A 20657-nucleotide genomic window follows, 5' to 3' on the forward strand; every position below is an offset into this window, starting at 1 on the left:
TGGGACACCACTTCAGCAGTACCTTACGTACTCGGAGTTCAAGCATCGGTGACACTGCTCTCTCTCATGGGGTCCCATGCCTCTCCAGTCGTCTTGTTTGATCGCGAAATGTCGTTACAGTAGGAGGATGGTGCACCGAAGACCATGAAGTCGGCTTTGGCCTTGACTACGACACAATTTATGATTAACTACATTTCATTCTTGTGTTATCATTACCGATACTAAGATACATAAACCACGCCACTCACTCAGTCAACCCGTCTTATCGCCAAAATGTCAAACAAAGACCCTCCCCCGCCTCCAGCTCCTCCCTCTGGCCCATTCACAGTCTACTCCAGCGTCGCGAAGCAGGGTGGCACGGGCTCAGTCAAGACTCTAACAGCAAAAACAAACATCGACAACTTCGTCCGTCAGCTTAGCTCAAGCAGTCTCGTCTTTCCCAGAGCGCCAACATCCCCTTCTCCTGAGACGATCCCTTTGGACCCATCTGATATCACCTTCAAATGGCTTACGCTCCTCGATCCCAAGGGCACCGTGAGTGCAGGTTTTCATGATGCCGCCACTCAAGACATCGATAACTTTCAGGTCCGCATGGCAGCCCCTTGGGATCTGGTGTTCAGTTCTGCGCCCACATTCCTTGTAACGACATTTGGTTCTGAGGGCAATCCGGGTTTAGCACCTGTGTCCAAGGTCCCCGTACCTGGGTTGAAGGATACTGGCAGTCTTCTGTACATGGGCCTCGACCCAACGACCACGCCCGTCACGGCGTCTGTGAAGGAACTCTTCGCCTTCGCTGGGCTGAAGTCACCGCCTCTCTCTGAGTTTGCGCCTTGGGGTGTCACGCTGCGGGTATCAAGCGATCCAGCCAAGCCGATTCGTAACGCGCTTTGGTACAGCCCACTTAACTACGATCAGACCATTCTCCGTCTGCAGTTCAGTCTCAGTGACGCAGATAGAGCCACCTTGCAAAGCTACATTGCCAAAGCACTTCCATCCCTCGAGTTCAGAAATGTGGATTTCATCTGCCGCCGCACCATCACCGGTATGACTATAGGTGGCAAGATATCAGCTTCCGCCCAAGGTGAAGTCCTGATCGAGACAGAGTGTCATCTTTTGCCCAAAGGCCACGATCTTCAGATCAGAGCGGGAATCAGCATTTTCCATGACCAGTACCATCTAACGTTCCAGCTCGACAAGCAGATCAAAGGTCACTCTGCCCTGGGAGACATACTGGCCTGGCTTGCAGAGTGTGTAGGGCTTCAGTCCGATGACTTCAATTTTGTGACGGACATGCTTATGCAGCAGGATGGGAAGGCCTTTGGGGATGCGCTGGAGTTGCGCCGGATCCAGATTGCTCTCGGCACTGATGACGGCGGCAAGACAACCAAGTTGATGTCTTTTAGTGTCGACATTCAGGCCACGGCAACATTTGGGCATGAGAATGGCCCTGATGGCAATCCCAAGGACGCAGACCCTGTTGTCTTTCTGCTGACGTACTTGTGGGAGAGGGGAGGACCAACATTCGGGTCGATTAGAGGGAGCTTGTGGAATGGGAAGCGCCCTATTTTCTTACCTATTTTTCTCTTCCCATCTGTTTCATACCTACTTGTCGCTACTTTTCCAGTAATATACCAAGTCTAATAGCTAACACGCTTTTCCAGACTTCAACGATAGCCCTGACAGGAACTTGGCGCCTGGGTTCGAGGAAATCAACTCTCTCGTCCCCACTCTCGCCAAAGTCCGCAAGGCCATCAGCATCCCGGGCCTCATCCCAGGCTTGAACATCGAGAACGTGCCACACAATATTCCCACTGATATCAGCAGAGCCTACATCGTGCTCAACCAAAGCAGTATAGCCGTGGGCGGTACTGTCCAGTCGCTGGATTTTACCTCCCAGGATAAAGACTACCCCGTACCACAGCTTAATCTTGGATGGGTCAGCATCGACGCTTCGTACAACTGGGCCAAAGGGGCAACATCTCCTCTCAACGTCAAGGCCTCCTTTCTCGCCGAGCTCAGGCCGTCCAAGAATGCTACACACAAGGAGCCTGCCACGCTCGTGGGCGCCATGGTCTATGATAGTGGCAAGTGGACTTTGAGCGCTGACCTGGAAGGACTATATCTCTCCTCTCTCTACAACTTCTTTTTCCAGAAGCCATCGAACGCCGACCCCGATGCAACTGGCGAAGCAGATCACGTTCTCCCGCTCATCGAGGCCATCGAGATTGAAAGCATGAAGCTCACCTACGTCTATGACAAGACGCCTACTACGGGAGACCAAGTTGTTGGCAGCTCATTCACCTTTGACGGAATTTTGAATGTCTCTGATTTGCAGCTCAAACTTCATTTCTCGTATGAGAAGAAGGCCTTTGAGTTCCGAGCAACGTTACATGCCGGATCGGCGACAACCATTGGGAAGATCATCGAAGATCTCGTCGGAGATGGCATCGACGTCCCAGAGTTCTTGTACGACGCCAAACTAGATCCAGCAAAAGACGGCCTTGAGATCGGTGTCATGAAGGGCTCATCGGCAAAGCCAGGCACCCCTGCACCATTCCACTTTGTGGCCAAGCTCACGGTGAATTTCCCCAAAGATGTCCAAATCACGTTGACCTTCGCCCAGTGGCATGGTAGCAACTGGTCTGCTTCAGAACCGTCCAAGAAGCTGATCAAGGCCGCTCTGACCGGCATCCCCCATGTGTCCATCCCTCTTGTTGGCGATATCACGCAGCCATTTGACGAGATGTACTTCATGCATGTGATCGACGGTACCAAGAAGAAGTCATCCCAGCAACTTCCTGGCATAACTCGCAAGGAGAAGGATGATCTCAATCTGGATGAAGCATTCAAGGCTCATCCTCTCGTTGCCAAGGATAAATCCAAGGATACCAGCGATGATGTAGTGGTCATCACTGCAGGCGCGCACCTCGCGATTGTCATCAAGAACGAGAGAGGCGAGAGAGTCTGCATCCTCGACTACAACTTCAAGAAGCAAAAGACTGTCGGAGATGGAAAGGAGAACACCAAAAAGCGAACCATCCCGGCGGGGGGAGAAAGCAAGGAACCTGCAAAGAAGGACTCGGACGGCAGCGCGGCCTCGGCGCCTCTGAAAAAGAAGATGGGCGGCCTATCCATCAGCGATATCGGTCTCAAATACGAGAACAAGATTCTCAGCATCTCTTTTACCGCCACCATGGAACTCGGTCCCGTGGGCTTCAGTCTCATCGGGTTCGCTCTCAACATGGAGCTAACGAGCCTCAATCTGAGCGATATCAGGATGCTGCCTCCTAGCCTGGAAGGCTTCTCAGTTGTTTTCGAGCGCAAGCCCCTTTCCATTGCCGGCATCATCCGCCATGGAAAGACTCCCGAACTTGAGTACTACGCCGGTGGACTCATCGTCGGATGGACGCCCTACCAACTCGAGGCAGCAGGCTTCTATGGCAAAGCCAAGCCCGAGGGACGAGACCCCTTCGTCTCCGTCTTCGTTTTTGCAAAGCTTGCGGGACCGCTTGTCTCGCTTGAATTCGCAGAGATCTCTGGCGTGACGGGAGGGTTTGGATACAATTCCAGCGTCCGCGTGCCCACAGCCGATCAGATTCCCTCGTTTCCCTTCATTGATCAGCATGCCACGGATAATGCCGGCGATGCACTGGAAGCGCTGCAGAAGCTGACCAGCGCGGGACAGGATGCGTGGTTCCAGCCTTTGCCGGATACGTATTGGGCAGCAGCGGGCATGAAGATTGATGCCTTCCAGATGATCGCGCTTGACGCTGTTGTCGTTGTACAGTTCGGCACTTCTATCAAGCTGGGCATATTTGGTGTTGCATTAGTCGATGTTCCTAGCAGCCTGTCAGACTTCAAGTTTGCCCATGTTGAGCTCGGCCTCGCTGTTGTCGTCGATTTCGACATTGGTATCATGAAAGTGGAGGCGCAGCTCTCCCCCAAATCCTACATCCTTCATCCAAGCTGTAAGTTGACGGGTGGCTTTGCCCTTTGGTACTGGTTTGACGCCCCCCACGCTGATCAGGCCAATGTGGGCAACTTTGTCTTCTCCCTCGGGGGTTATCACCAGGCTTTCAAAGTTCCAGTCGGATGGCCTGTCCCAGATCGCCTCAAAATCAGCTGGGGTCTGGGCAATAACCTGTCCATCTCGGGAGAAGCCTTCTTTGCCATCACACCCAAAGTTTGCATGGGAGGTGGCAGACTTCGAGCTTCCTACTCCGCCGGGCCCATAGCAGCTTGGTTCGACGCTTTTGCCAATTTCCTGATCCAATACCAGCCTTTCCACTTTGCATCAGAAGCAGGCATTTGCATCGGCGCAAGCTTCAACCTGGACATCTGGTTCATTCACATCCACATCTCGGTCGAAGTGTCAGCAGATCTATACCTCTGGGGCCCCCCCTTGGCGGGCATTGTCTCTGTCAACATCAAAGTAGCCAGATTCAACATTCACTTCGGCGATGACAACAACGGACCCGGTGCACTGCAGCTCGACCAGTTCTTTGACCTTGTCTTGCAGGCTTCTAGCAAGAAGAAGGCAGCAACCACCACCACCCCCATGTCGGTCGCAATACCCATCAATCCAATCATGGAACCGGATCAAGCAGCCAGGTTCAAAAGGATGTCTGACAACGTGGGACATACCTTCCTGGCGCGGTTCGGCCTCATGAACGATACCTCTGATCCCAAGCGCGAGCAGAACGCGGAGTGGGTAGTCAGGGGCGGCACATTCAGCTTTTCCATCGGTTGCAAGATGATGGTTGACGACGTGAAGCTTGTAGGCAACAGCAAAGAAGACATCAACTCCAAGGCCTCCGGGGCAGGCAGCATATACGCCAAACCGATGAAGACCGATTCCTCCCTTGCCTCGCACATGACTGTGCGGATCACCCAGACCCAAGGGAAGCAGGTATGGGGAATGAGTCAGGAGTACAAGTCTGTTCCTACTGGTTTGTGGCAAAAGTGTAAGTGCTCCTCTCTGTCCTGCCTACTTCAACTGCTAATTATTCTGCAGACGACTCATCAAAAGACCCCTTGAACGGAAAGGCAAATAACAACATTGACGACTATCTCAACGACAAAGACGGAGGGATGAAGCTAATGAGCGGCATTTTGTTTTCTGCTCCTCCACCCAAGATGTCGGATGATAAGCTCAAGGTGTTTGACATCATCGACTCGACGCTCATGGAGATTGAGTCTGATAGGCAGTTCCCTCTTCCAACAGACTGCCATAAAGACTGGGATCCTTACCCGCCAAGGAACGAGGAGGACGATGATGAGTGGACGGTTGTGCAGAAGAGGTGGAAGACACCTCTGTGGAACACGGATAATGAGCCTAAGCACAGTGCTGTTTCCCTTGCAGTCGATTCGAGCCCAGAGGCTGCTGCTCAGCCTATTGTTCCAGTGGAACCCAAGACGCGAGACGTACAGACTGATTTTGTTTCTGCTTTTGTCCATGCTTTTAATTGGGATGCTGGCTTGAAGTTACCTAGCCTGGCCAAGATGCCTCGGAAGCTGGAAAAGAGGTTTGGAGATTTGTTTGTCGTTCCACCGATGATGACTGCTTAGTTGAATGGCAGTTTAGGGTCGAGACAGGGGGAAGGGAGAGAAGGAGAAGGACATTTTTACATTGTAGCAGAGCTCACCTACTCAGAAAATGAGGCCAGTTCCTGGGATCACACTGGGTAATGGCCCTAGTATGTCTTGAAGTGTACGATAAAGTAGCCGCTGAAGAGGCTCAACATTGGCCGAAAATCAGCTGACCTGAAAAGTCTGGCTTCTGTTATATACCTAATACGCATACATATACAGATTCCTCCTTCTTAATTCACAGTGCCCTCGGGCAACACCGAAATATAATCAATCGGCGCCGGCTCCAACCCATCCGGCCTCCCCACAACCTTTAGCTCACTCCCCTTCTTGACCCTCACCCCCCTAAACGTCTTCCTCGCGGCCGTCTGCCCATCAATATATGGCGACGGCGCCCGTCCAAGCTCATACTCCAAATCCCCCTTCCACTTCCCCACCAACTTCCTATCCACAAACAGCTCCCAGGTCGAATTCCCCAACGCCATATCATAGTAATTAACCGCAAGATCATACTTCCCGCTCGGAACCTTGAGCTTCGTCGTGGCAGTGCCAACAGTGCTGTTCGTCTCGGTAACGACACAGTGATACCCGCTTGCTGCCTCAAAAGGAGAGACTCTATACGACTTATACCCCTTGAGCTCCATCTCCTCAGCTTCAATCCTGTACTTGTGGTTGCCCACACGACCGAGTTCATCAGGGATACCGCTCTTGTTGAAGTAAAACTGGTTCACACTGTCACGCCAGACGAGCGAATGGCCAGCCTGGTAGATGAGCCGGAACAAAACGTGCTCGTAGCGCTCTTTGTCAATCCGGCCCTTGAGCTTCTCCCAAAGGGTGACGAATGTCTGCGCCGTGGCGCTGCCCTTGTAGTGAGCGTCGTAAAAGTGTTGAATGACTGTCTTGCCCGACTTGAGCTTTTGGGTGTACGGGACGTGGTGGAACCACAACAGAAGGTTGTCGGGGGTGGTCTCAATGTTCTCGTACATGGCTGCGATTTCAGGGGGGTACTGGCCGGCAAAACCGGTGCCGTTCCATACTGTGCGGTCCATGCCGATGGTGTCATCGTCGGCGCGAGTCCATTGACCCCAGGGGTTTCCGTCTTGGGAGCCGGGGTTGGGACCGTAGTGGCCGAGGAGGATGTCGGTTAGGGTTTGGATGCCGAGGTTGCCGGAGTAATCCTCGTAGGCGGGCCAGGACTCCATCGAGATCTTGGTGATGACATCGTGGACGAGCTTATCGTGGCCGAAGGTGAGGGTGGTCCACTCCTTGAGGATGCCGGTGGAGGTTTGCTCCGGGTCCCAGGCGAGCTTGCCGTAGGCGTAGAGGTTGGACATGGCCAGGTGGGAGCCGAGCCAGGTGGTGTTGGTGCCGACGTTGACGACACCGGCGTACCCGGTGAGCTTCTGGCCGAAGCGCTTGCCAGACACGATGGACTTCAGGGTCGAGGGCTTGCTGTCGACGCGGAGATCAAAGTCGAGGAGTTCCTTCCACATGGGAGCGAGGTAGACGACGTCTGTGAGGAGAACTGTTAGGAAGTAACGTGACAAGGGGGCAGAATGAGATTTCACATACGGGCTTGTTGGCCAAGATACTCCTGGGTAATCTGAAGCTCAACTGTGGCACCAGTCCTGCGAAGGTGGGTGAAGAGAGGCGAAACAGGCTCGCGGACCTGGAAGTCGATAGGGCCATACTTGATCTGAATGACAACATTGTCCTCAAACTTGTCATCGAGACCGTCGAAGTAGTCGACGGCCGCGTTGGCGCGGTCAGCCTTCCAGTCCAAAGTCTGGTTCAAGCTGCGGTGATCGTAGACGAAAGCGCGGAAAAGGATGATACCGCCGTGGGGCTGGAGAGTGCGCGCAAACAGGTTGGCGCCATCAGCCAGGGTGCGGTTGTATGTCATGGGACCGGGCTGGCCTTCCGAGTTGGCCTTGACGAGGTAACCCGCCATGTCGGGAATGCGCTTGTAGAGGTTGTCGGCGATGCCCTGCCACCAGTTGACGACAGCCTTGTCGAGGGGGTCGAAGGTATCAAGCCCACCGAGAAGCTGAGGAGCGGCGAAGTTGAGCGAGACACCAAGCTGGACACCGTAGGGGCGGAAGACATCGGCGATGCGAGCAAGACCGTCCATATTCTCGGGGGTAAGTATCGAAGCATTGGCGTTGACATTGTTGGCTACGACGGCGTTGATACCAATGGAAGCCAACAGCCGGGCGTACTGACCGGCGCGGGTGAGGTCCTCGCGGATGTGTCCGTCCCAGAAGAAGATGGAGTCACCGCCATAACCACGCTCGACGCTGCCATGAGTGCCACCATCTTGCATGTTGTCCCATTGGTTCACCCATCGGACTGGCGCATCGGGGTTGGAGGTGAGGGTAAAGTCGGACACATTGCCCTGGGCGATGACGGAGAGGTAGTGGAAGGCACCGTAGAGGGCACCTCGCTCGTTTTGACCGAGGATCAGGACGTTGCCCTTGGAGATCTTGAGGTAGAAGCCATCCTCGACGAGGTCGGGCAGACCCTTGGCAGCAGAAGGGTTCTTGTCGACGTATGCGCTGACGGTGCCAACGGTGGCAGTGGTACCCTTGGGCTTTGATTTTGCAACAGTCAACTTCTTGCCAAAAAGACCGCCGATGCCGTCCACCAGCTCCTGTCCAGCGGTATGGACGGGATATCCCTTGGTGGCATTGAGAGTGACGACGGCGGAAGGCAGTTTGCCGAGGTGGCGGGAGGCACCTGGGACGCGAGCATATCGTAGCCAGGCAGCGAGACCATCTTCGGCGACGGCAAGGCCGACGACCGCGAGCCACAACAAACTCCGCATCTTGAAGGATTGGGCGGTGCTGACTGAGGGTGCGTCAAGTCATGTTTACACTGACGGCGGCACCTACATTTTAACTTCTGATGCTCGCCCGGCCGTCGTAGCAATGGATCGTCGAAAGTAGCATCGGCCCTGGATGCAATTCTCCAACTCAATTTATCCAGACATCCACTTGCTTGGGTCGTCCCCCATCTTCCCCATCTCCCCCTCTTGCCAAGATGCAACGTCCTCCAGGGGTCAGATTCCACCACTCACGGGCCGTCATTGGTCTCTTTGTAGCCATAACCCCTAGCATATCCACTTTGCCCAACGGCTCGTCCCCGCGATACGACCAAATCTAGACCAATCCGACCGTTATGATTCCTGGTGCTATTCAGCCTGTTGTTGGCGAGTTGAACATTGCCGGCTCGGCAGCGTGATGGGCTTGCCCCAGTCGCGTAACATCATCAGGTCGGATGGAGCCCTCGTGCCGAAGTCACCAGCTGGGCAATATCGCCAGGACCTGCACGCACGTGTGGTGTGCCCTCCCGCCAGCCATCCTTCGGGTGGGAGGCAGGTACAGATGCAGGTTGAACCTCAGATGGTTGCTTTCCTCGTGGTATTTTTGGGCCAGATGCTTCCCGACGCCATGAGGTTTGCCGGGTCGCTTGCTACGCGGGGCCTGGTGTGCTGACAAAGTCCGGAATCATCGGCGCGGTTCCCATTGCGTCGTGCGAGCGGTCAATGACCTCGGGTAGGTGGAGATGAAGCTGGAGATCATCGTGGAGCATCGGGCTTGACGTCATCTTCGGGTCTTGAGAAAGCTGGAGGGCATGGTGAACGGCCGATATTTTCGTCTCTGTCGTGGAATAAGCATTGAAAGGTGACTGTAACAAGTGTATCCTACCGGTTCAGAGGATCATGTCGCAAGAATATTGCCCGAGATTTCGGTATGTTGAGTTGAAGTGTTGGAGGTGATGGCCCTGATGGGTCCCCTGGTGGAAGTGGGGGAATGGTTGGTTGTCACCTGGAAGGTGGGGCTCAGGTTCCAACAGTCGGGCAGCTTGACGTCCCGGACAACGCTTACCGATAATCAACCTCCATGTGGGATGGTTCTTCCTCAGGTCGACTGATGGATCTAAGTCTCTTTTCGCCTGCCCAATGTTATCTGCTTACCCCAACGCATTTTCTATGCGATCACCATTCTTGGAGCGTTGCCAGTGAGTGGGTAGGGTTGGCGGCAACACCAGAAGCTAGACGACCATTATCTCTGTAGAATAGTATTGGGAACTGGCCCTGGCCGCTTCGATATTTTGGAAGTATATTATTTTTACTGATTCAACGAGGAACAAGCTAAATACCTAGGCGATCGGAATCCCTCCACCTACCTATTTAGAGATCAAACTCCAACGTCCAGGACATGGACATACAAGCAACAACTCTCCACTCTAGACCACATCACACCAAGTACGAATCCTTGGACAAGTCAAGATATCGGTGTATTGAACCATATTGGAATCCGATACCGGACTTCATGGCATGTGTCCATGGGGGACACAAAAGAATGACATGTTCTACTACGGGGGCCAATCTCCCTTAGTTGCTGAATCCCCGTCTTGGGGAGAAACATAAATTTGGGTTTTGGGTCAATACTTCGTAGATGAACATGAGGTGATTGTACGGGGACATGTGGAAGCAGCGAACGGAAGAGAGTGAGGAGTATTTGGAACTGTTTGTATTGGTGTAAGCCAAGAGAGAAAATCAGAGGACCCAAACTGAGAAGGCTCGGTGTCCCCGAGACCATTCTTCACGGACTTCCTGATTAATTGTTGATCTCTGAGCAGGCAACCTATAGGTACCTTCCAAAGCCCTAGTGTTTCTTGTCTTGTTTCCCGCCACCCCCTCCCCTGCTGCTGTTGCCCGTAGCATTGCTAGAGGTGCTCTTGCTACTGTCTCCGGACTTTCCACTGTCCCTCTTCGACGACTGCTGCTTGGTTTTCTCTTTGTCTTTGCTGATGGCTGGCTCAAGAACCATGACTGTAAGTATGTCTGACATGGCTGATGGGAGGTATAGGGTTCCTTGATGAATTGATGCGCTTTGTATGATGTGATCTGTGAGATGCAGGTTTTGGATCTTGTAACGCAGTGATGTTGAGTTTGGTGTGGGAAAGCTACAAAGAAAGCTACAAAGAAAGCTACCTACTTGAATAGGTATGGTAGGTTTATATAGGTAGATAGGTAGATACTAGGATAGCCCTCAGGCTCTCAGGTTTCGCGTGACAGCAATCGTGATATCTGTCCTGCTGCTAGGTATCTCTCACCTGCTTCGCTGCGTGGCGTATTGTTGACAAAGTGATACTCACCTGGTGCTAACGAAGAGCAAAGTTCAGTTGGGAGTCGTCTTCTGACGCCATTGATGCCGCGGGTGATATCACTCAAAGGCTCCACTCTGCCATCAGGTCTAGGGAAATTACCTCGCGACAACGGCATGTTTCAAGGTTCTACATGTGATCTGAATGAAAGACGGGATGGCAGCGATCTTCTTCTCAAGAAGCTGTTTCAAATAGCCTTCAGGACTACGAGAGTTAACAGTCATTCGTCGAGGACGCAGGAGATCTATAGCTTGCGATCCAAGATGCTCGCAAATATCCATTGTATAGATGTAGGCGGGGTGGTCAGGCTCCTTGTTATACAGACTTACACACTCTCTATCTTGGTCTCTCACAGTCCAATATCCCGCGCAATATTATCTACCTTCAACAACTTGTATCTGAGGAGTCCAACAGAACAGAATCCAACTCGCAGACCCAAACATCATAATCACAAAAACAATGTTACCCCTTCAAAAAAAAAAAAAAAAAAAAAGGGGGGTCTTGGACTGGGACCAAAGGATGAAACTTCTTCAAGAGCTCCAGTGTCAGGGAGCAGAGATCGCCGTGACCAAGGGGCAGGTGACAAACAAAGAGCAAAGGGAGAATGATCCAGAACATTAGGGGGAGCACACAAACGGGAAGTCGATCCAAAATGCCAGTTGCAGGTAGATGGTGGTTACCTATTGTTAAGACCTTTGGTCTGGTGGATAGGGGCCTTTGAATACAACCCCGACGCTGGCCACCTGGTTTTTAGACGTCTTACACTGTAAATGAATCTCGAGTGGAATTGCAGTGCTCTGTGCTCTGGTCAATAGTGTGAATTACGTTGTTGTCTTTGCACCACCCAAGTGACCGAGCTGCAAAACAAAATGGTAGGATGAAAGCACTCCTCTCGATAGCCCGAACAGCTCTGGGGTCACACAAATTTTGCTCACACGCCACGTGTACATCCATCATGTGGCATGCCCCACGCTGAATCGACCTTGGACTTGACGCCTTATTGGGCATCTTGCCCTCAACCACCAACTAGCGCCGAATGACTACCATGACACGAGATAGCTTTTCCGACTCACAAATTTCTTCAGAATATAAGGCGACCACCACAACAACACAAATCGTCGATGGTTGAAGATATCCAGAATCGCTACCTGAGCATATCAACCTGAGGTACCAACGTGCTCAAGACTACCTACCTACCTTACCGTATATATACTTTGATCTCTAACACGAAACACCGCTTGAAAGCGACTGCAGCCTTATGTCGCTTCACATGTTCAAGCCTTCATCAACAACCTTTGACCACCGCCGAGCACCTTTCTTCGCCGCCCCTGTCATTCAAAGCCGTACACAATGTCCTCCATGATCCTACCCGAGGAGGAGGAAAGGCTTCGCCGCATAGCCCGCATCGCAGAACAAAGCGCAGCCGCCGAGCGCAAACGGTACGAGGAGACCAAGGCGCAGAGGGAGAAGGAAGAGAGAAAAAGACAGGAAAGAGAACGGGCTGCCCAGGAGAGTAAATAGGGGTGTGGATATGGTTGGAAAGTCCCAGATGGTGGGTGCTCCTCACACACAGTCATGGACGTATCTTGACAGTTGGCGAGCGTCAGCTAACAACATTTTCAGGAGAAGAGTCGGCTTCACTGTCAGGCATGTGTGCCCGAGACAATCAGTTCTCCCTGCTGCTGCCAGGTGCTCTTCAGTCTCACTTGGGGCAACAAATCATGGATCCCCAATAACTACCTACTTAAATTTGCTGATATGGTGAACTGGAGAGGCCGGAAACTCCTCTTTCTCATGGGTCCAAGTGCGTGTGTGTTGGTGCCCAACCCCTCAGCGACCACAGCTGGAGCCTGCCAATTTGCAGACTCGTGGGTAGCTATCAAATGCCACGGATGCTTGGCGGCTCGACACTTCTGGTCTGCTTCTATTTCCTTCGTGCCATTTCGCCTTGGCAAAGATCAAAGCTAGGGTAGTTGCGGTTAAGCCGTGGTGGGCAGGCGTGGTGAGGATCGGGTCTTAGTGTCAATAGGCATCTTTCTCGCCCAAGTCCGATCTATATAAGAGACATGATACGAGCAGGATAACCAAGTTGGATATTTTTCCTGTCAGCTTCTCAACATTTCTGAGCTGTCGTCCAAGTTGTATTTTAGGCCAAGCCATCTGTCAAAACATCCAAGTTTTCCCAAGACCTACTTTAACCTCCAACGATGGTGAGCCCGGGAACCTTTAGCCCTGTGGGTATGATGCACCAGCAGGGGGTCATGACAGTGAGCACACATGACAGTTGATCAGTGAATAGGGATTATATGGTTAATGGCTTGCTGCAGCCGAGGCAAATTGAATCCTTAGAAAAAGCGTATTCCCAACTTGAGGTTCTGAACGCACGTGTGCAGGTGAACCAAGATCACGACGGAGTTACCACATTCTACTTCAACGCCGGCGCTGGTACGGATACGAACGGTTGCATATTTCAAACCCACAGTGCCTCGACCACGGCCTCGATACTCCATACGGCGCAGACAAAGGGGGCCGAGATCCAGCAGGCAATGTCGACGTTCTCAGCGTAAAGGCCAATGTGCAGATGGAAACGGTGGCTGGTGTTCCAGTTTATTATGAAGCTGACGCAGGGGTGTACCTCGCCGACGCTGAAGCCGGTCCTTTTCACGGCACTCTTGGGTTAGCTGCAGACACTGAGATAGGATGCAGAGATCAGTCAGTTGGATGCAAGGTGCTGGGTTGCGGGGTGAGGGTAGGAAGGGTCTGCGAAATCTCGGCCTTGGGCAGTGGCCTTGGAATCGACTTGGGGAAGTTTAAATGGCGGTGAACGGTCGATATGGCGGCCTCCTTGCCATGTGGTCGGTATGTCTTTTATGACAGGGAAAATATAAAATAGGCTGTGAATGGTTAATGGTGAAAGTTTGAACCGACGTTGAAAAATGCTGTGGCAGCACAGGTGGGAATTGCCATCGAACTACTCTTGTATCGGCCACGACAACTCCCAGTTGACTTATACGATAAGTATGACAATGCTACCGGGGTTCAGAACGGCACTCACCACGATGCTAGTTGAGATACGGAGATAGTGCCAGTTGAAACCTGGTGGAGCATGGCGCAAAGGACCCCAAGGAATCCCCCCATATCTAATATACCTTCGAGATTCCTAGGACATCGAAGGCCCGGGAACGATTTCTGCTGAGTGCTGGGGCGATAGGGAGTTTGGTGGGCGGTGGACTCGCCGTGCTGTATTTATTCGGAAGACTTTGTGGAAAGGAAAGCTCCGGAGGACAACGTAGGAAGGTTTGAGGGGGTCGATGGTGCGGACGGCTGCCAGGTCCAATTTACGAGTTGGATGGTAGAGGAAATAGGCTTTCTTGGTGATGGAAGGTTAATAAGAACCCGAACCCTTATCCTCCAAACATGCATGTGGCGGATAACTGTGCCAAGAGCGTTGCCGGCCGGCGGTGATGTACCTGCCGCCAAGTGGGGCGCAGAACACCTTGATGATTGATTGACTTTTGGCAGACCAGGGTCCAAAAAAACATCGAAGACCGTTTCTTGCCCTCGGTTGGATCCGTCAATTCTGCGTATGCATTTTTCACGTCGCCCATGTTACCAGTCCACCATGTTGCACAGGCAACTTTTCTGCGCTCCCTCTCCACCAGGCGCTTGATCGGTACCATCGCCGCGGGCCATCATCGCATTCGCCTCCCATCGCCCCGCCTCCAATTCCAAGAGCCCCTCCAAGTTCGACATTATGCGCGCTTCACCGAAGATGTCTCGCTCGAACATGTACCACTCGAATATGCACCGCTCGAACATGCACCGCTCGAACATGTACCGCTCGAACGTGTCGCCGCTGAGCCCATGCCCAAAGCACAAAAACAGAACATACCCACGAAGGACAAACCATGTCGTTTTGCTTGCCCCGTTCCTACCTGCGAATATGCGACAAAAGGGTTCACCAGGAGGCCGAACCTCAGAAGACACATCGAGCGAGTGCACCAGAACGAAAGGGCATTTCCCCTTAAGGAATTGCTCGCGGATATAGACAACAACCCAAGATTAGTGTATCCAGACCTCGAAGCGTTGAAAAGCGAAAAGCTTTCAAAACAGCGCTCCGGCCGCAAGAAGGTTGTTGAACTGGAAGCGCAACCTCTTCCCGAGACAGATGCCGAACCATCACCCAAAGCGGCGCCCTTGCCAAAGGAGGATTCCACCACTGCATCGACTCTTGGAAAGCTCCTCGGCGCCTTGGACAACGAAAAGCCCATCAAACGGCGGGGCAGGCCCAAAAAAGTCCGCGACGCCGAACCGTCCCCCGAAGCTGAGCAAGAGTCACAGCCCGCTACCTCGGGAGAACAACCAAAGCCAGCCCGCAGACGCGGCGGCCGCCCAGCTGGATCCAAAAACAAACCCAAAGACGCCGCGAAACCCCCAAAAGAAAAAAGAGCATACGTCAGACGCTCCGTCAGATATGATCATCCCCAACCGGAAGTTACTTTCAAGGCTGACTGCGTCAACACGACATACCTCTACGATGCGCTCCTTGACACGGGGATGTGGGGTCGGCGCAACACCGCGGTCGCGAAGCAGAGGAGGCTAGAAATGAGGAAACACGCTGATGTGAAGAGGGTGAATATCCTCTCGGAAAAGCTCTGCGATGATGTGTTGGGGTATATGAAGCCTGGTCTGCTAGAGAGGCACAAGGGGTGTGACATTATTGATATCAACCCTGGGGCGGGTTTGTGGAGCAGAAAGCTGAATGATTTGCTGCAGCCTAGAAAGCATGTGCTCGTGGAGGAGGACTACAAGGTTTACGAACCGTTTCTGAAGCCGTTGGTAGAGAGGGAAGGGGTCGAGGTGTTGGAGGTTGCGTGGGCGCTTTGGGCATCGTTGTTTGATGCGTTGGAGAAGAAGGGTGCGTTGGCGGCGCACCCGGTGCGGAACTATCAGCCTGATGAGACGCCGGAGAGGAACGACACGTTGCTTGTGGTGATGAACATGATGACTCTCGACAAGAAGAGGGTGGGGGGGAGGAGGATGGGGAGCATGACGGCCATGATTTTGTATCAGTTGATCAATTCGGTGAGGCTGCAGGGGTTGTTTCAGAAGTATGGGTTGGTGAGGATGCTGATTTGGGTGGATGAACATGAGAAGGCGCAGTATTTACCCAAGACGATCCAGAGGAGGAAGGCGGGGGCCATACAGGCTGAGCTCTCGCTAGATTGGGTCACCGAGGTGGCGGGAGTCGATCACCCGAATGGTGGCAAGAACTATATCTACAGGAGGGACAAGCACATCGACATGGAGGGTATGGGCCAGGTTCTGGAGAGGATGAGAAAGGCGGGTTTCAAGGTGCCGGAGGGGCGAGAGACGGCGCTGTTGAAGAGCTGTTTGGAGCTGGAAAAGGAGGGAAAGTCAGTTAAGGCTGGAGAGCAGAAGCCGGCGCTCGCGGCAAGATATGAGCTGGGAGAGGAAGAGTGGGAGAAATTGAAGGAGACGAAATCGAAGGAGGGCACATGGACAACGAGAGACAACGACCACCTGCACCGGAATACGTGGTTAAAGACGCAGACGGAAAAAAAGCAAGAATTCCTGTACGAGTTGTTGATTAAGCTGGACGAGCTGACGAAACTGAAGCTCCAAGTTCTGGAAGAGGAGGAGGAGGGCAAGCTGGCGAAAGCTGCTCAAAAGAAGTTTGATAAACTCGAGGCCGAAATCAAGGAGCAGTGGGAAAACATCGACCCGATCTCGAGAAGCAAGTTTTTGGTTGCGCGAGACAACTTGAGGGCTTTCAAGCAGCCGCCGGAGCTAGGACCTGTGCTCATGTGGGACCGTCGGCAGTTTGAGCCGCTGGTGGTGCAGCCGGAGGAGTTCTTGCCAGCGTGTGACGGGGCTTTGTTGGACATTCAACCCAGGGCGATGGAGCCGGCGTTGCGAGCCAAATGCGAGCATGGGTCGAAGATGTTTGACCAGATGGACCTTATCATCCGGAGTCTGTATTTACAAGCCTCTGCGCCAATATCACAAGCGGTGGAGGGTCTGTGGCCTGGCTCAGGGCGGGGCGTGGCGGAAAAGATGAAGAGCCTCCGCGATCCTGCCCTGGGAGGGACGCCGCTCAAAGGCCCTGTAGGTGAGCTTGACCTGAGGGCACTGAACAGGACGCAGATTGTGGAGCTTGCGGAAAGGTGGTGGCAGTGGCCGTTTAAGCCTAGCTTTCCCGAGTTGGTCGGGAGGTTGGGCGAGGGGGAGGAGGAAAACGTCGATGGAGAAAATGGAGGAGGGGCTACCATGCTGGGGCACATGTTCGATTGAGGTTGTTCATCTCTAAAATGTATATATACCTTGTATTTGATTTGTACACTATATATCAACTGGACTCAAAAACATGATGACCATCATCATGGAAATTCCCGCCAAGTCAAGTTTCGGCTTAGCGGCACCAGGGTTGTTAGGTAAGCAAACCATTGAAACAATAGCGAGCTGAAAGCCAGGGTTTATGCGGGGCGTGGTTTTTTTTTGGGGCGTTCCAGAATTGCGGTTATGGGTCGTGAACTTGGCAGCCAACGGCCCAGCCTGCAGCAGCCGAGCAGCGCGCCGCCCCCCGGGCCCCTATCTCATGCATCTCAGCTTTCTGACCTACCAACCATATCGGCCTGCCCCACGACACACTCCTTATTACTTTTCTTCCGCCGTTACCAATTTCTTTCCTACACTCCTTTACCGTGATACTGCATTCACTTGCAGCCGACGACGATACCTCCTTTTTTTTTTTTTTTTTTTTTTGTGCTAGTGGCATTTCGAACCAGTTGTTTCTGCCTTGTAGCTTGAAGACGGCGCGCCACGCATCAACGGCGTTTCCAATTGACACCGACCCCGGATTTTACCTACCAAGCCATCGCAACCCAGTTCCCCAGATCTTTTTGTTCCATCGAACCCCCAACCGACCGACCACGATCACGAACTGCGCGTACCGGCGTCCGAGGCAATCCCAGCCGCCTACGAGAAGGAGCCGCGAACCTCTTGCTCCCTCCCATCGCGACCGTCTACACCCAGACTACACGGCTATGCCAAACTAATATCCTCCCTCCTCGCCCTACCTATCAAAAATGGCCTTCCCCCGCCGACCCTCAGCCTTCCTCCGCTACCTCATCCCCGCAGCTCTCATCCTCTGCGTGTTCTACGTTTTGACGGGGCAGCCAGGCTCAGACTTTGCCTCCCCCCAAAACTTCCGCCGTCCCTGGGCCGGCTTAGGAGCCCAAAAACATCCAATCGAATATCTCATCGACTCGGCAGAAAAAGAGTTTGCAAACAAGATCTCCCGACAAAGCCACACCATCGCCGAAGCAGCAGCTGCCTACCGCCAACGTAGAGGCCGGCACCCTCCGCCCGGGTTTGACAAGTGGTTTAAGTTTGCGCAGGAAAAAAATGCGGTTATTGTGGAAGATTTCTGGGATCAGATATACCATGACTTGGAACCGTTTTGGGCGTTGGAGGCGCAGAGGATAAGGAAAGACGCGTGGGATTTTGAGATGAGGATCGAGGTTAGGGATGGGAAGGCGAGTAGTGGGAGTGATTGGTTCTGGACAAAGATTTGGTTGAAGATGATTGGGACCGTGGAGGGGTTGTTGCCTGATATGGATATTGCGCTTAATGCGATGGATGAGCCGAGGTTGGTTGTGCCTTGGGAGGAGATTGATGAGTTGGTTGGGAGGGCGGGGCAAGATAAAAGGATGGTGAGGGCGGAGGAGGTGGTGACCGAGTTTGAGAAGTTGGCTAAGCCGGGGGAGGGGCCGGAGAAGGATTTTGAGACGCCGAAGAAGGTTTGGGAGGGGAATAGTACGTTCATCTGCATTGGGAGTGGTGTTGCTTGGAGAGTCATGATGCTGACGAGATGCTGCGACAGAACACTACTGGTTAATCGCCCGCCGCGGGTGCCCGCCTACTTCCCTTGCGCGACAGTCGCCTGTTATCACTGACTTTAACCGCACCCCGTTGATCAAATCGTCCTTTGCGCTGCCTCACATGACGGAGGGTTATGTCTCCAACTATACCTTGTCGACCGATTTTTGCCATCAATCGGACCTCCAAGCCCTCGAGGGCGTCTTTGTCGAGCCCCTCTCCGTTTCGGCGACAAAAACGCTCTTTCCCATGTTTGGCGGCTCCAAACTGGCTGTCAACAACGAGATCCTCCTCCCGGCACCAATGTACTGGAACGAAGAGGAGCGCTTCATGGGCTCCCAGGGGGCGGATATCCCGTGGGAAGAAAAAGAAGACGCGGTCATCTGGCGCGGTGTGGCTACCGGTGGAAAGAACAAAGAGGACAACTGGCGCTCGTTTCAACGTCACAGATTTGTGGCCATGAATAATGGGTCCAAGATTACGCTCGCGGAGCAGAGGCAGCTCGAGCCGGTGAATTTTGCGCTGCCCCCCAAAGCGTACGGGTTGAAGGCGCAGAAGAGAGGGAAATTGGGGGAGTGGGTGGCGAGCTGGTCGAACGTGCAGTTTATTGACCTCATGTGTGGGATTAAGGGCCAGGGCGTGAGGTGCAATTACACGGATCAGCACTTTGAGGTTACAAAGGGGATGCCGATGGCGGAGCAGTTTAGGAATAAATATCTGCCTGACATTGACGGGAACTCGTTTAGCGGGAGGTATCTGGGTTTTCTGAGGAGCACGAGCCTGCCGATCAAGGCTACGCTGTGGAGGGAGTGGCACGATTCGAGGCTGGTGGCCTGGAAGCATTTTGTGCCGATGGATAGCCGGTTTGGGGATTGGTATGGGATAATGGAGTTTTTCTTGGGGGTTGATGGGACGGGGAGGGATGAGGTGGCGAGGAAGATTGCGATGGAGGGGAAGGAGTGGGCGGAGAGGGTGCTGAGGAAGGAGGATATGCAGGTTTATGTGCTGAGGTTGCTGTTGGAGTATGCGAGGGTTAGTGATCCGAGGCGGGGGGAGATGGGGTGGGTGGGGGATTTGCTTGGGGGGGAGGGGGCTAAGGGGAGGGATAATGAACTGGTTAAGGATGGGGAGGGGGAGGTGGGGAGTGCGGCTGGGGAGGCTTGAGGATTCTAAGGGGGGGTATAGTTTTAATTTTTGTTGTATTGCGTCAAGATATTGCTGTATAATTATTCGATCTTTTTTTTTTGGTTTGTTTTGTGTGGTGTTGGTTGGCTTTTGTTGTGAAAATTTGTGGGGGTGATGAAGGACAAGTCACGTTTTTGGAAGCAGGCGAGCAAAATGATTGAGCGAGCATTTGACGTTGCGGTTTTGGTGAAGCTGTTGATGTTGTCGTGTGTGACAGGGGCATGCTTGCTGCTGGGTTTATCAATCGTGGGATTCGAATGCTTGGCGTTGGCTTCTGGAAAGCTGGGCGGAAGCATTGAGATCGGGGAAATTTGGGGATGGTGTGGTGGAAGATATCAAGATGTGTTGTCATGTGCAATATTCACAATCTTGATATATTGGAATAGAGATGTCGTTATCGTCAAACAGCTGGAGAGATAGAGAGAGAATAGCTGTATCTGTGTGTCACCCAATCTGATAACTCGGAGTGAGGTGAGTGTTTTGCTATCAACTCTTATCTCCGAAGCGAGCAAGACTCGGTTCCGATCATTACCATCACTTGTGACCTCTTTCCCAGTGGCGGTGTCATCTCGGACCGAACCCCGTGATTGAGTTTCAAGCACAAGTCGGACCGCGAGATCGGGGAAATTTTACCTAAGAAGTTACGCAAAGGGAATCGGTGATGTTGTTCTGTTTCTGGAAGCTCACTGGAAGAATGTGGAGCGGCGGTCTGGGTAGCACCCCCGAGCGTGAAAGCCGGCGGTATCCGCCATGCTTGCTGGGATCTTCGTCCGGGATATGTCTTGGGTCCTGCCGTTAACTGAAGGGGC

At 53.0% G+C, this 20657-nt stretch overlaps 6 protein-coding genes across 6 annotated transcripts; 5 read left to right on the top strand and 1 right to left on the bottom strand.

Moving 5' to 3' along the window:
• Positions 1 to 88: 88 nt before the first annotated feature.
• On the top strand, positions 89 to 5877 carry QC764_511180 (uncharacterized protein). Its single transcript, XM_062948337.1, has 3 exons — positions 89 to 1493; positions 1675 to 4964; positions 5015 to 5877. Exons 1-3 carry the CDS (start codon positions 274 to 276, stop codon positions 5566 to 5568), a joined length of 5064 nt encoding a protein of 1687 aa, XP_062799760.1. The 5' UTR covers positions 89 to 273; the 3' UTR covers positions 5569 to 5877.
• On the bottom strand, positions 5630 to 9398 carry QC764_511170 (uncharacterized protein). The gene is made up of 2 exons (XM_062948336.1): positions 7162 to 9398; positions 5630 to 7102 (listed from the first exon to the last, which is right to left on the bottom strand). The coding sequence occupies exons 1-2, from the start codon at positions 8411 to 8413 to the stop codon at positions 5823 to 5825; spliced, it is 2532 nt and encodes an 843-aa protein (XP_062799761.1). The 5' UTR covers positions 8414 to 9398; the 3' UTR covers positions 5630 to 5822.
• A 2713-nt stretch (positions 9399 to 12111) lies between these two features.
• Positions 12112 to 12497, top strand: QC764_0086900 (uncharacterized protein; the record flags this gene model as incomplete). The annotated part of the gene is made up of 2 exons (XM_062940873.1): positions 12112 to 12274; positions 12385 to 12497. The coding sequence occupies 2 exons, from the start codon at positions 12112 to 12114 to the stop codon at positions 12495 to 12497; spliced, it is 276 nt and encodes a 91-aa protein (XP_062799762.1).
• A 471-nt stretch (positions 12498 to 12968) lies between these two features.
• QC764_511160 (uncharacterized protein) lies at positions 12969 to 13585 on the top strand (the record flags this gene model as incomplete). Its single annotated transcript, XM_062948335.1, is given in 3 exon segments — positions 12969 to 12999; positions 13054 to 13146; positions 13155 to 13585. Coding segments are annotated over 3 exon segments (555 nt in total).
• Positions 13586 to 14367: 782 nt separating this feature from the next.
• On the top strand, positions 14368 to 17076 carry QC764_511150 (uncharacterized protein; the record flags this gene model as incomplete). Its single annotated transcript, XM_062948334.1, has 1 exon — positions 14368 to 17076. One exon carries the CDS (start codon positions 14368 to 14370, stop codon positions 17074 to 17076), a length of 2709 nt encoding a protein of 902 aa, XP_062799764.1.
• Positions 17077 to 17366: 290 nt separating this feature from the next.
• On the top strand, positions 17367 to 20319 carry QC764_511140 (uncharacterized protein). The gene is made up of 2 exons (XM_062948333.1): positions 17367 to 18600; positions 18668 to 20319. Exons 1-2 carry the CDS (start codon positions 17871 to 17873, stop codon positions 19825 to 19827), a joined length of 1890 nt encoding a protein of 629 aa, XP_062799765.1. The 5' UTR covers positions 17367 to 17870; the 3' UTR covers positions 19828 to 20319.
• The last annotated feature ends 338 nt before the right edge of the window (positions 20320 to 20657 follow it).

This window comes from Podospora pseudoanserina, chromosome 5 (assembly GCF_035222485.1).
Source record: "Podospora pseudoanserina strain CBS 124.78 chromosome 5, whole genome shotgun sequence".
Classification (NCBI taxonomy): Eukaryota; Fungi; Ascomycota; class Sordariomycetes; order Sordariales; family Podosporaceae; genus Podospora; species Podospora pseudoanserina.

What these genes read in the sequence shown, in the direction of transcription:
- QC764_511180 (XM_062948337.1), top strand. Translation starts at nt 274, where the DNA reads ATGTCAAACAAAGACCCTCCCCCGCCTCCAGCTCCTCCCTCTGGCCCA. An exon ending in CCTGTTGTCTTTCTGCTGAC is followed by an intron (nt 1,494 to 1,674) that starts GTACTTGTGGGA and finishes CTTCAACGATAG; the next exon opens with CCCTGACAGGAACTTGGCGC. An exon ending in TACTGGTTTGTGGCAAAAGT is followed by an intron (nt 4,965 to 5,014) that starts GTAAGTGCTCCT and finishes ATTATTCTGCAG; the next exon opens with ACGACTCATCAAAAGACCCC.
- QC764_511170 (XM_062948336.1), bottom strand. Translation starts at nt 8,413, where the DNA reads ATGCGGAGTTTGTTGTGGCTCGCGGTCGTCGGCCTTGCCGTCGCCGAA. An exon ending in GTATCTTGGCCAACAAGCCC is followed by an intron (nt 7,103 to 7,161) that starts GTATGTGAAATC and finishes TTCTCCTCACAG; the next exon opens with ACGTCGTCTACCTCGCTCCC.
- QC764_511140 (XM_062948333.1), top strand. Translation starts at nt 17,871, where the DNA reads ATGGCCTTCCCCCGCCGACCCTCAGCCTTCCTCCGCTACCTCATCCCC. An exon ending in GAAGGTTTGGGAGGGGAATA is followed by an intron (nt 18,601 to 18,667) that starts GTACGTTCATCT and finishes ATGCTGCGACAG; the next exon opens with AACACTACTGGTTAATCGCC.